The sequence below is a fragment of the Bactrocera oleae genome, chromosome 6 (assembly GCF_042242935.1).
Source record: "Bactrocera oleae isolate idBacOlea1 chromosome 6, idBacOlea1, whole genome shotgun sequence".
Lineage (NCBI taxonomy): Eukaryota > Metazoa > Arthropoda > Insecta > Diptera > Tephritidae > Bactrocera > Bactrocera oleae.
Genome location: NC_091540.1, coordinates 5,768,628 through 5,782,330, shown reverse-complemented (window position 1 = coordinate 5,782,330; position 13,703 = coordinate 5,768,628). Strand labels below are relative to the sequence as shown.

The following is a 13,703-nucleotide window of genomic DNA, read 5'->3' as shown; positions in this document are numbered from 1 at the left end:
GAATACGCCCTTAAATAGTCGATTAATGTTCGTATACAAGTATAAGAAAGTTTCTAAAAGTGCTTGCAAGCTTTAAGTCAAATTTGAAAAAATAACAAATGGAAAGTTGTAAGCTTTCATGACAGCAGCATTATAAATATATTTTCGATAACGGAAGCCGTAGAATTTTCAAGCTGGGAAGTCTATAACTATGATTCTCGTGAGAGTTTTAGTGCTGCAGAAGACGGACAGAATGGATATGAGAAGATGCAATTGTAGTGTTTACTTCTCGAACCCTTAAGAAAAATTTTTCCAAGCTTTCTTTCTTGCCATTTTCGGTTCACCCATAGTTGTAGCTCATTGGCACAATACAGCGGTTGTAAGGCCGATTATGGTATACTGTATATTGGTATGGTGGTCAATAACGAAAAATAATTACGCGGTAAGTAGTATGGATGATAGTAGTATGGCAGATATGCCAGCAGACTAGGAACGCCTTATAATGACTGTTGTAGAAGCTGTCCGGACGGTCGAGACCATAGAGTGAGGAAACTTCAGTCCCGGTGGTATCACAATGGGTCTCCTGAAGGCCTATGTGCGTCATCAGGCTGTCACTCTACCTTCCTACCTATCAAATTGGATGCTGAATCGAATTAAATCCGAAATTAACATTGAATGGTGAATCGAATCGCTTTCGAAAATCAATTGAGTTTTAAAGAAAAGAAAAAGTGATAAGCAAAAATCTAAATTTTATCTGAATAAAAGAACATGGAACCGAAAAAATTTTATTAAACAAGTATTGCAGGTAGAAAAATTCGTGACCGCATACCATATATCGGTGACAGGCTGACAATTGACAATTTCAAAATAATTAACTACATTGCAAAAATACTTAACCAATTAATGTCAATTTTTGTTCTTAACCAGTTAATGTCAAAATTTGTGTAACATAAACAATTTTTATATAATTTTTAACCATTTTTATTTCAACTTATTTAAAATCAGTTCACATAACTTAATACTAGTTTTCTATTATATATTTAGTAACAAGTAGTGAGTTCATTCCATAATATTTTGCCTTAATATTATATTAATATTGTCGGGAGGTTAGTAGCACTTTTTATTGTAAATATAGTGTAAATTATTTTGAATAAATTATGATTAATAAAAATATGCGACTTTTTATGTTAGAATATGAGTAGAGAAATGCGATTTTTGAAACAATCGACAAAATTATACTTTTATTTTATATTTAAGGCACATTCGGTGTTACCGTATATTTATAAAAATAATTGGCAGTTCGTGAAAAAATTAAGTTTATGTTAAATTATGCTTAATAATATAATTTTATAACAAATCAAATACTTTTCTTAAGGAGTGTTTTAGAAGCTTTAAGTTCAATTTGACATCTCTGCAGGGTGAACGATTGTTAACTGTCAAAATAGTAAATAAATTTAAGTGTGGTTATATTGCATAGAAGGTGTACTGTTAAGATACAAATGTGTTGGTAAGGAACATTTGTTGTGAACGAGCCTTAATTTCTTTTCTGTTTGGTTGGCATGACATCTATCAAACATACTCAATAACCTTACAGTCACTGAACAAACAAAATCATATTTTTTCATTGTGTTGAAAATGTCAAATTTTGTACCGGAAAGTGATGATTTGCGGAAAGCAGTAATTTTTAATTTCCATTTGAAGAAAAGTGCTGCAGAGTCGCATCGAATGCTTGTCGAGGCATATGGTGATCATGCTCTATTAGAAGCAACATGCAAAAGATGGGTTCAACAGTTCAGAGCTAATGATTTTGATGTGAGAAATGAAGAATGTGGAAGACCACTAAAAGAGTTTGAAGACGCCGAACTGCAAGCAATATTTAATGAAGATGATACTTTGAGTCAGAGGCAAATGGCAGCCATGCTAAATGTTGCACTGTTTGAAAGCTACGGGAAAGATCCAAAAATGTGGAAAATGGGTGCCACATGAATTGAATGACAAATGGAAAACCGAAAAAAACACTTATAAAAATGTGCTCCAAAGACACGAAAGAACATCAGTTCTGCATCGAATTTTAACTGGCAATAAAAAATGTATTTATTTTAAGAATCCTAAATGGAGAAAATCAAGGGTTAATCCGTTACAACCATCAACAACGACTGCAAAAGCAGATCGATTCGGTAAGAAGGCAATACTCTGTGTTTGGTGGGATCAAAAGGGTGTTGTAAATCATGAGCTTTCAAAATCTGGTGAAACTATTAATACTAATCGCTACAGACAACAAATGACAGAAGACACCGGAAAATAATTTGTTACACGACAATGCGCCTGCACACAAAGCAAAATCGGTTCAGGTTAAAATCAAAGTATTTGGCAGGGAGCTGTTACCCCACCCGCTGTATTCACCAGACTTGGCAACTTCCGATTAACATTTGCTCTCATCAATTGAACACGCATTGGTTGAGCAGCACTTCGATTCCTACGCAGAAGTCGAAAATTTCTTTTGTTACTTTCCTATACAAAATTAGTATTTCATTTTCACAAAAAAATCATTTCATACCTATACACTTAATAGCAGGTTGAGAGGGTGGTATTTTTGAAGTTAGCTAAACCCAGTCAACAACCCAGTCACAACTGTCAACATTTGGTTCAAACATGGTTGTTTCTACATAAGCATCACAAAATTGGCGTTTAAGATAAATTTGCGTAATATAAACGCAGTGTTTATGCGTGGAGCTTAATGCTAAATACAAAATTTGGCAATAAACTCAAAGTTCATGTTGTAATGTGAACGCAAGTAAACTCGCAAACTGGAAATATTCAAAATTACACCAACATGCTAGCGTTATTGTCACAGAACTCATAAATATTATCAACAAATTGCATTTCCGCATCGGCAGCTCTCTTCGGCGGTTGCGCTTCATGTCGCATTTCTTCCACCAACAAATTAGGTATGAGCGGTATACCACAATCGTTTGCGTTCTCCGCAGTATCTAAAGCCATACGCTTAAGGTTATTCACAATCGATATGTCCTGCTTGATTTCCTGCTTTAACTCGCGTAATTCCTGTTCGGTTTGTATGATTTGTTCGGCATATTGTTCGACATTTCGTTGTATTTGGCCAATAGAGATTTCCAGCCGTTGATCCGCCTTGGCATATAACTCATTGTGCAGCTTGTGAAGTTGACATTTATGTGTTAAACGTTGTGTCAGTTCGTATTCACGTTTGTAGAGCGTATCGATTTCGTTGGTCTTCTGCGCCAACTTGTGTCGTATGGAATGCCTTAAAGGCGCATCTTTGCGTCGGCGTATACAGTTATTTGTCACTTCGTGTATTTGATTTGGCAATTTTTCGCGCGGTTGTTGTTTTTTGCGCTTTGGCGTTTTGCTACCGCGTCGTTTGCGGCGCATGGATACACGCGTCTCGGAGAGACTGTAAAGTTTTCTTTTAAGCATCTCTGCTTTGGTAACGGGATCGTTGGTACTATTGTGGGCGTGTTTTAAGGGCATGTTTGTTTTGGGTGACGCTGATGAATTGTCATATTTCTTATCGGGTAATAGAACGAAGATGATCTCATCTGGGCTTTCTTCTTCTTTGATGGGTAATAGTATGTTTTGTTGCTTGTTTATAGCAGGTGGCAGCATTTTATTATTTCGTTTCGGGAATTTCAATAGTTTTGCAAAATATTTACGTAGGGTGTGGAACCAGTTACTGTTTTGTTTTGGTGGCGCTGGTTCTGCGACATCATTATGGTGTTTGATGCTTAGACGGATCTGAAAGTAATAAAATATTTATTTGAAATAACGATACAGGATGTTTTGTTTTTCAAAAGATTGAAGACTTTAGTAGATTTTATGATAATTTGTTAAATAATATCATTCAACGATAGTTGGTCTGCATTTGTGAAACAATTTAATAATTAAGGAATAAGCTCCAGGCCATTTAAAAAATCTGAGGATCGCACTGTAGTAAATGTACTTAAAGGTGATGGAATAAATCGGGTCACTATGAGCTTACCCAAAATATTTTTAAAAGAAGAGGATAATATTGCCGTTATAAATATCAAAAATTCCGAATAGCTACTGACTTAACTTTAGTGGAAAATATGTGTCGACAAAACAAAATTTTCAGTGAACTAACATAAGATCAAGTTTGGAGCTATCAAGCTACTATCTTAACAAGTTTCAAAGCGAGCTTCCGAATATTTGGCGATGCGATTGGATAACCAGCAATTTCGTAAAATCTTCCGTCATGATGAAGTAATTTTTCATTAAATGGTCATGAATATAAAAAAGATTGTATCAATCTTTAAAAAAATATATCTATTCAGCTTGTGCAAGGAGTTTAAATAGACCAGTCCGGGTAAAATTTGATCATAATAAGATGGTAATAAGATTCCTATTAATCGAAATTGTATAATATATGGAAGGTATGACATAAGTTAAATGTCAATATCTCAATATCGTTTGAAAGATACCGTTATCCGATATATTGCACAATTTTCGGTGGATAATCGAAGGCTAAACACACTTGATAAGGTCTCAATAAAAAAAATATTTTAGTGTAAGAGAGTTTGTTTTTTTTCTCTATATGATATTATAAATTGATTAACGGTAAAACATCTAAAACAAATAAACGCTGTTCGAGGCAGTGTCTTATGTGTTTTTGTTGTTAACTTTATGACGCTTATATCCTTGTTATATACGCAATTTTGCGTGTGGCGCCAATAGTTTTTTACCACTCGAGCGCACCAGCGTTATATAATCACAGTTTATGGACAGGCAAAATAACATGAGCGGACAACAACCAGGCGCACTATCAATGCTCACATATAAAATATTATATATACATATAAATTCATATTTGTTGTATGTGTTTTTCGTGAAAAATAACGTGGAAATGTTAGTGTATAAGTAAATTACCTCATTGTGCACACGACTCCAGGCCTTCCAAACGGGTAAAATTGCCATATTGCCATCATAGCTGCGCTCGATACCGCGCCAACTTTCCGTTATAACATAATCGTTGTAGTCACGCGATGCTGCGCCAGCTATTCGCGCATAGTTTACATATATATATTTATATATATATATACAAATATAAACGAATATGCATGCCATTGATGGGTGTCAGGCGGCGTCGGGTAGCAAGCCGCAACCCCAAACAACGCGTCCGTCCGAACGGAAGTGAGTCCATATTACGAGGAAAGTACCGGAAGCATAGTCCATGTGTATAATAGTAAAACAACAAGCAGGTAGCCGCACAGTCAAGTCACGCCAGAGTTGCCGGGTGGTGCGAAAAAGTGTGGGTGTTGAAGGTAGGGGGTAGAAAAAAGCCCAAAAAGTATAAGAAATCAATAGTAATTAGTATATAACATTATTATATAATATTTGGTATGTATATCATTGCTATCATTATAAAATAAGAACGCGAGCAGTTCGTCTAAATATTTAGATTTCTAAATCAAAATACTTATTATTGAACACCTTATATAAAAGCGCGAGAGTGAGAGATAGAAAGAGAGAGAAAAAACGAGAGTGTGAGCTAGTGTAGAAAAGGCATATAAAACTAGCTCAATCTTTTGCTCTTCCCCGCTCTCTCGAACTCTCGACGTACACCCACATACACCAACTAAAAATAAAATAGTATATCGTAATAAATATTTTTAGAAATAGCAGTGTTTTTTTTTATCTTGACTTACATTTGTTACGATTGGCAAAATAATCGTGATTGCCGCCATTACGGATTTCATCATCAATCAAAGCTTTAATAATGTCATTGCAGGTGGTGCGCTTATTTACGCCGGACACGTAACGTGGTTCCTCGCCCAGCCAAATGGGTATCTCTTTGTGGCCTTGCTCCTGTCGATGACGAGAGAATCAAAGAGAAAAAGCGTGGAAGAGAGAAAGAGAGAGAGACAGAAAAAAAACAGATACATTTAATTATTATTTTAAACCATATATAAAAATATTCTGCATTTGTGTCCAATGCAAGTTAGTTAATAAAAGCTTTTAAAAAGCTCTCTATTCAATTCAAATCGCTTTAGATCAAAGCCACTGATAATCAATTGATGTATCCAAACTAAAAAGAACTTACCTCCGTACTATTGACGCCACTTAGCGATATCGTACGACTTCGGCTGCTCTTCGTGCTGCAGCTGCTCGCTGCATAATTTCCATGATGACGACTTTTCGTGTATTTCCGATATTTATGAAATTCTTTAACATTTGAATTTTTATTGTCATTATTATTGTTGTTGTTATCAGCTTTTGGCAATTGTTGTTTAAAAGCATTATTTTGATTTTTCAAAGGCAAGATAGGGCTATAACTGCTCAGCTCTTCGGGTTCTTTTAGCAATGTAGGACACTCATCCAAATTGTCGTAGATGAGCGTGGAGTTTTGTTGAGCGGCCATGAGGAAGTTATATGGTTGAGCGTACTCAAAAAGGAAGCACCTGGAAGAAGAGTTAAGTATAAATGAGAAAAGTTTAATTAAGAGTTATAACAGTTAAACTGTTGAAACAGCTGACTTAAGAGATTGATATTCATCAATTTAGATGTTATTTGTTTACTTATGTCTGAAAGTCTTACATTTTTCTATATTAAAGCTTTTTATGATTTCGTTTTGTATCCACTTTTCTTTTCTTTATGAAAGCTCTTTGGGGCGTAAGGTTGTATATAGAAAGCTGCAACCACTTTTGTTTAGTTATGAATGTCTGAAAGCACTTTCTGCGTGAAAGCTTATTTGAGCACAAAATTAAAATTTTTGTGCGTTTTTAACATTTTTACCTAATTTTTTGTACCTGAGAAGTGCTTTAAGAATTCCATATTAGTTTATGTGGTTTCGGAAAGCTTTTTTGGCGGCTGTAATTTTCTAAAAATGGGAGTATAGAACTCAATAATTTCTTTTTATCACTATTTCTTTTTATGCTTGTTCTCTTCCACATAAAGTTTGTCTCTTGGCATACGTTGCATATAGAAAGCTGTAAAAAAATTATTTTATTTTATTTAAAGATGTCTGAAAGCACTTTCTGCGTTAAAGTTCATTTCAGCACACGATTAAACTATTTTGCGTTTCTTTTTAATTAATTCTCATCCATTATTTGACAGTTGACATACATTGCATGTCGAAAGCTTTAAGAATTTCATATTACTTTATGTAAATATTTTGGAAAGCTTTTTTTCGGTATTAAGTCCATTTTCTATAAACTAATTTTCGGCTGTTTTAAGGTCGCTACTATTTGTCATATGTCAAAACTATATGTGCTTACATTACTTCTGTTTGTGAAAGCTCCATTAGGTTATGATATAAATCGAAACACTTCTGATTTTTTACTGCATATGCCATTTTACATATATTAGCACATACTACATTCACTAACCATCAAAACGTACAAATCGGTTTATTTTTTCGCATTCTCTTTCTATAAATTTAATAAGCTTGTCATAGAATTGATGAAAGCTCTTCTTGGAAAACAAAGTAACGTAAATAATCGAAAACCACAACAAAGCATTATAAATGGAAAACTTACACAATTATTGTTACAAATTCGTTTTGTTACACGAATTGTATACAATAAGCCTGCGTTACCTTAGTATAACGGTAACGGCTTATAAAATATAGAATATGCGGTGGTGGCTGGTTGCAGTGGCGTTGGCATTTGACGTCGCTTTGGTAGCCTAACGATCAATTTAGATTTGTTGCAAGCGATAAAATAAATTATCCCTGCACATTAAAGCCACCTCATACTAATGCCACCGTTAGTGCATACCAATTTACATATGTATTCATATATATAACTGTATACATTTATTTATGTTTTTGTATTGAGTGAATTTGTTGGTTTGAAATCGTATGCAGCTACCCTCAGCCATAGCAAGGCGCAGAAAGGTGCTCTGATGTCAGGGTATGGTATATATTCGGTAGTTGAAAAGCAGTTGCCGCCTAAACGCGTTCACCTGTGCTGACGTGCAAATATGCCATGCACGGAATTTCCGTGACTTGTACGTACCGGAGCCCGTAAAACATATTTTCATATGTTTGGTGCCTATTTTGCATTTACCAACTACACTTCATTGCATGCGCGTATTTGTATATTATATGCATGTAATCAAAGTGCTTTAAACGAAAATGTTCGGGTAGTTTTTCAGACAAAACAAAAAAAAAAAACCAAAGCTGAGAGAAACAACACCAAAATTACGACGTTAATACAGGGGCACTTAAAAAATAGGAAAGTATAGGATAATGTTATGGCGTAATTTTAGTTGCTGTGGTGAAATTCGTGTTTGGAGAATTTTAAGTTACCTTTAGTTAAGTGGTATTCAATTTCTAATATTGAAAATAAATTTTTTCAATGCTGAAGCTGTGAGTGAGGCCTATAGAACCCAACATCCTTACTCTCTTTCATGCAGTCCTAAGTTCAGTTTTTAATAACTTTGGTATAAATATTTTATAAACCCGACATAATCTGATTGATAAACTGGAAGCATATGTTCTCCAGCCAAATCTTGGAGCAAAAAAGTCACAATCGATATTTACAATTTCTTCATATTAACGTTCGAGATCAGCTCAATGATGCTTGTCAAAAAAGTAGCGATCCTAAATTTCAATATCAAATTCTAGATAACGTGTTATAACTTTAGATGTCGCTGTGGTGAAAAAATATTATACGACTCTTCCACTCTTCTTTGTAAGTCCTAATATTAACCGCAAGCGATTGTTCATAAAAGTTCTAGATCGCTCACGAGAGGCTGAAGAATTAAAGCGAGAAATTTTCCAAAATTATCTACTAAACAGCATTCACTGGTAACAAAATGTGTTTTCTAAAATTATGTATACTTTGTTATAACGCTAAATGTCGCTGCGGCAACAAATCGAATGCGAACACCATCTCTCGGCAGTTAGTGGTCTTAAGGGGTTATATCTATTTGTGAATCGATTTTTTGCTTATATCCAGAATGTACATATACTGGAAAAGATTTTCCGTATGCTTGAAGTTGTTACCTCAAATAGTTTCGGACATAGGTACATTTTTCTAAGAGCTTTTCAACTTAGTGTAATCGGCTATCAAAACATGAAACATGTTTTACTCGAAACGCTGTTTTCAGAGTCGTTTCTCCAAAACGGCTAGACCGATCGACTTGAAATTCCCAAACGACCTTTTTAGCTATATTTTTCAGGTAAATTCTGTAAATGTATATTTTTTCAACAATTAAGTCCTAACTTGAAGTGTAGTGTTTCTTGACTTTTTTTAAGCTTGCTCATTTTGGAATGACAATGTTCCTATGGCTTTAAAACGTATCCTGGTGAGCGATATCTTTTAAGGACTAGATTTAACTTTAATTTGGATTTTCAAAAGTTCTTATAGCTGACTGGCTTGATAGCTAATTATCGTATAAATATGTTGTACTCATTAAGACTTGTCGAAGTAAACACTGTGCTTATGAAACACTCTATGATAAACTCTACACATTTGTCCATAAACACAAAACTATGAAAAATTTTAATTAACTTTGCAATTCAACACAAAAAGAGTACTCATAAGAGTATTGAAATATAATTACAAGTGCTAATTTCCCAACGAAATTAATGCGTTTATTGTGTATATTTTGAGTGATTTACTGGCAATTTTTAATCGCTTCGTCAATTGACATTCATTCATATAAATTATAGTTATGTAATTACATTTCAAAGCTGATTTAATATGCAAATCTGCTGAGTTCAGTGTAAGAATGGTCGCGGCGCTACTATGTCAGCAATGTCCTAACATATACCATATACATGTGTGGTTATATATCTATATACATATATGTTTATTTGTGTAAATAGATTGCGGTTAATGCTCGAGACAATTCTATGCAAGTGGTTATTAGGGTTAAGTAATTGGTAGTAAAAAATAATAGGTAAGTGCAATTGGAAGAAAAATATCAAATTCAAATATAGCAAATTAGAGCTTAATATATACATTTACATATGTACATAAAACGTTAAATTTTTTGATTCTAAATTGTAAAAAAAAGGTTTTCAGTCTATAATTCATATTAATTATTTCAATTTGAGTTTGCGACTAACCCTATTTTCATATATAAGTATCTGTTAAACCCGCCGAATATTTATAGAAAGTTCCATAATTGTGATGTATGTGTGAAAAATAAATAAAGACATTTTCAAATCAATAAATTATACCTGCAAAAGTGTATTTAATTACTAACAATCGAAGTCGATCCAACTGTCAATCGTGTTATTCACAAAGTTGCTATTATATCGCGTGTTGTCTAACAATAAAAATTGCCTCTGGCTGAATCATCGCTTTTATGACTAAACTGATGTATGCATGTCTAAATGTAAATACTAAGAATTCGTTGAAAATGAGAGCGATTCAAATTAAAAAATATATAAAGTATACATTTACATTTTTGTTTAATATTTTGAGCTATTTGCTTTAAAGAGTTTCTGGATTGAGAAATTCAAACTAAGCTAATGAAATGGGAAAAGCTCTCTGGTATAAAAAATGGTACTAGGATTAAAGGCTTAGATGATAGAATTAGTATATTTTTGGAATGTAAAGTTAGTTTTATTAGTAGTAAAGAAAAACCCGTGCCTACCCAAATCTATGCAATAGGGCTAACCTTAATATACCGAGAGAGCACTTTGTGGAATTGAAGCGTAAAAAGAGATATAGAAGAGACAAGAATACTTTTTATAAAGACAGACTACCAAATAATGCCTACTTTTTGCTGGAATTGCTTGCTATATCTGCAAAAAGATGGCATATAGTTGGTTTAAGTTTAGAAAAATCAACATCAAGAGTGAAAATTATATAGTCCTGCACATATTTAAAGCGAAACTTGAACTTTCGAAAATTGGATTTGAAATCTTGTTTATCAAAACCACAAGAAAATTAACGTCTAAACTTGCGTTAAATAATAAATAATTGAGTCAGATCAGACAATAATAGTTTGTTTAAGCTCCAAAACATGTTTGGCTTAGTTGCGACTCTATTGTTTGGCTTATGTTTTCAAGGTAAATTAAATTCTTAACTTCATTTAACTTTTCCTTAATATACAAATGAAGATACTTCAGAGTCTTCTTTTAATATAGCAATATAAAAATAAACGCTGTCTCTAATTTTATACACAGTAATGAGCCAAGAAAAGTCATATTTATTTGTAGCATGATCAACACACTAAGCTTTGGCACCCAAAGAACCACAGAGTAATATCAAAGCCAACTGTGAATTCTCCCAGTGCCAAGAATTAGCATGCGATTTTTAATGAAAAAACGTAAAATAAGCAGGAAGTATTTATGCAGAAGTATATATTGCAATATTATTAACAAAAAGTACTATTTATGATTATTCGAGCGAAAAAAGATTTTTTAGTAAGAAAATCTAAAAAAAAACTAGAAATTTAAATTAATAATTTTACTGCAACTAACATGCGAAAAAAAATTATATCTCGTGTTGACTATTTTTTTCGAGCATAAAGGTGTTCATTTTCAATATCACTTAATTCATCTTGAATTTATTTTGTTGCTCCGAAATATTTATTAAAAAAAATATTTTCAGAACTATTAAAAAAAATTAATTTTTAGAAAACTATTATTTTCTAAATTAAAAATTAATAATTTTAATTAACAATAATTTTTCTGCAATTGATATGCGAAAAATATTATATTTCGTTTGAGTATATTTTGTGAAAAATTTTGTCAGAGTTACTTAGAAATTTATTCAAATAAAAATAAATATTTTCAGAAAATATGTTCAAATAAAAATTCAAGTGAAAATGACTTAAAACTATTTAAGTATAATAATGTATTTTGGTAAAACAAAAATTAAAACGATATTTTCAAAATAGAAACTTAACAATTTTTTATAAACAAAATTTAGTTGCTTAGATTTTTATAAAAATTTTATTTTATTACAATTTAATATATTAGTATTACCGATTATAGCTCACACTGCCATGTCTGAATAATTTCCAATAAGCTTGCATAAAAATTGTTTTAAATTTTTTTTAAATGTTTCCATACAGACAATTTTATTTTAAATCTATTCAGGATAATATAAAAATAGTGAAACATTTTTGTAAAATATTTTGTATGAAAAAAATAAAAATATTGAAAAAAAATTTGAAATTTTTTTTTATAATTTTACTACTTGTCAACAATAAATTTACTATTATTGAGATTGTAATCTGAAAATATATTCTATATATATAATATTTGTTTATATAACTTATTTGAAAATTTATAGTTAAAGAAAAATGTTATTAAAATTTTTTGAATTTTTTATTTTTATAAAAACAATGCTTTTGAAACATTTATTTTTCCCACAACAACCATCTATCTACCGCGACTGTGAATTAATTTGATCATTCTGGAAAAGGCGCAACGTAATTTTTTGATTTAATATTTGTTTTAACAATTTTTCTGAGCATTAATTAAAAAAGAAAATATGATTGTTAGTATTTGGAATTTTTAATTTAAAAAAAAACTTATTAAAGAGTTTTTGTAAATTTTTTTTTAACTCATTACTTTTTGAAATATATATTTTCTAAGTGTCAAATTGTATTTAAAATTTTCAAATTGTGTTTTTATACTCGTTTTGCAAAAGATGTTGGTTGCGAGTATTAAAAAATTAAAAATAAATAAAATAATAAGATTAAAAATTTACAAAAAAAAAAAGTTTTTTAATAATAAAAATATGTTATTTGGGAGTATTAAAAAAAAAAATAAAACTAAAAAAATTTCAAAAAAATTATACATTTTTTAATAACAAAAATATGTATTAAAAACTGAAAAAAATTTAAAGAATGTAATATTTTAACCTCATTATATTATTTTTTATCACTCAAAACTTACCCAAAAATAATATCAACCCAAAAATGTACGCGACGACAGCTTTTTTATTATATAATGTATGAATTTAAAAATTGTGCCGTCTTTAAAAGCAAATGGATAAAAAAAGAACTTGCTTTCCGACTTGTATTACACACTTCTTCTTCTTCACAAATAATATGCACTACTTATACCACAAAATAATAAATAATTTGATATAAAAACTGCACAGCGAAAAGAAACAAAACTTAAAAGAAAACTGTTGATCCTGTACGATGCGTTGTAGGCGCAGGACTACATGTTAGCCCTGCGAGCGTATGCGTTAAACTGACTATACGAACTCGAAATGCATGACCCGGCTAGGCTAGGCTAGGCCGGTTTGCTCGCTGGCTAACTGATAGAACTGCGACTGCAGCGCGAACGAGGGAGGATTTTTCGTTTCCTTTGCTGTCGCGCTGCTGCTTTATTGCTTACTTCTGTATTTTTTTGTTGCTTGAATGAGTATGTGCGCTGCGTGAGCCAATTAGACAAGTACGGAACGCGGTGGTAATGAAACGCTGCTGCTATATACATATGTGTATATTTGTAATTGTAGCAGGAATCGGAACAGAATTTGAGCCGCTAACCGGAAGCGGACGAACGTTAGCGCTAGAAAGCAGGCAGTCAGGCAGTCAGGCGAGTATGCAAGGTGTAAAGGTAAGCAAAAAACACAAAAAAAAAAATAAAATAAAGGCAGTCAAATAAAAAATCATATAAAGCTGGAAATTTTTGTTGTGTTATAATAGTTTTGTTGTTGTTATTATTATTACAGCAGTTCGCTAATGTTGTGTGTGTAATTTCCGTTGACGTCGTGGAGGCGAAACGAAAAAATTTCTAACGTTCGCTTTAA

General features: G+C 32.1%; 1 protein-coding gene across 1 annotated transcript; it reads right to left on the bottom strand.

Moving 5' to 3' along the window:
• Positions 1-1,085: 1,085 nt before the first annotated feature.
• meru lies at positions 1,086-13,135 on the bottom strand. The gene is made up of 5 exons (XM_036358199.2): positions 12,839-13,135; positions 6,074-6,431; positions 5,679-5,838; positions 4,900-5,027; positions 1,086-3,750 (listed from the first exon to the last, which is right to left on the bottom strand). Exons 2-5 carry the CDS (start codon positions 6,389-6,391, stop codon positions 2,803-2,805), a joined length of 1,554 nt encoding a protein of 517 aa, XP_036214092.2. The 5' UTR covers positions 6,392-6,431; positions 12,839-13,135; the 3' UTR covers positions 1,086-2,802.
• Between the last annotated feature and the right edge of the window lie 568 nt (positions 13,136-13,703).

Bases quoted from the DNA above. Each gene is read 5' to 3' on its own strand.
- meru (XM_036358199.2), bottom strand. From the start codon at position 6,391: ATGGCCGCTCAACAAAACTCCACGCTCATCTACGACAATTTGGATGAG. The intron at 5,839-6,073 runs GTAAGTTCTTTT...CGTCATCGACAG, and splicing joins GTGGCGTCAATAGTACGGAG to GAGCAAGGCCACAAAGAGAT. The intron at 5,028-5,678 runs GTAAGTCAAGAT...ATGCGCGAATAG, and splicing joins TTTTGCCAATCGTAACAAAT to CTGGCGCAGCATCGCGTGAC.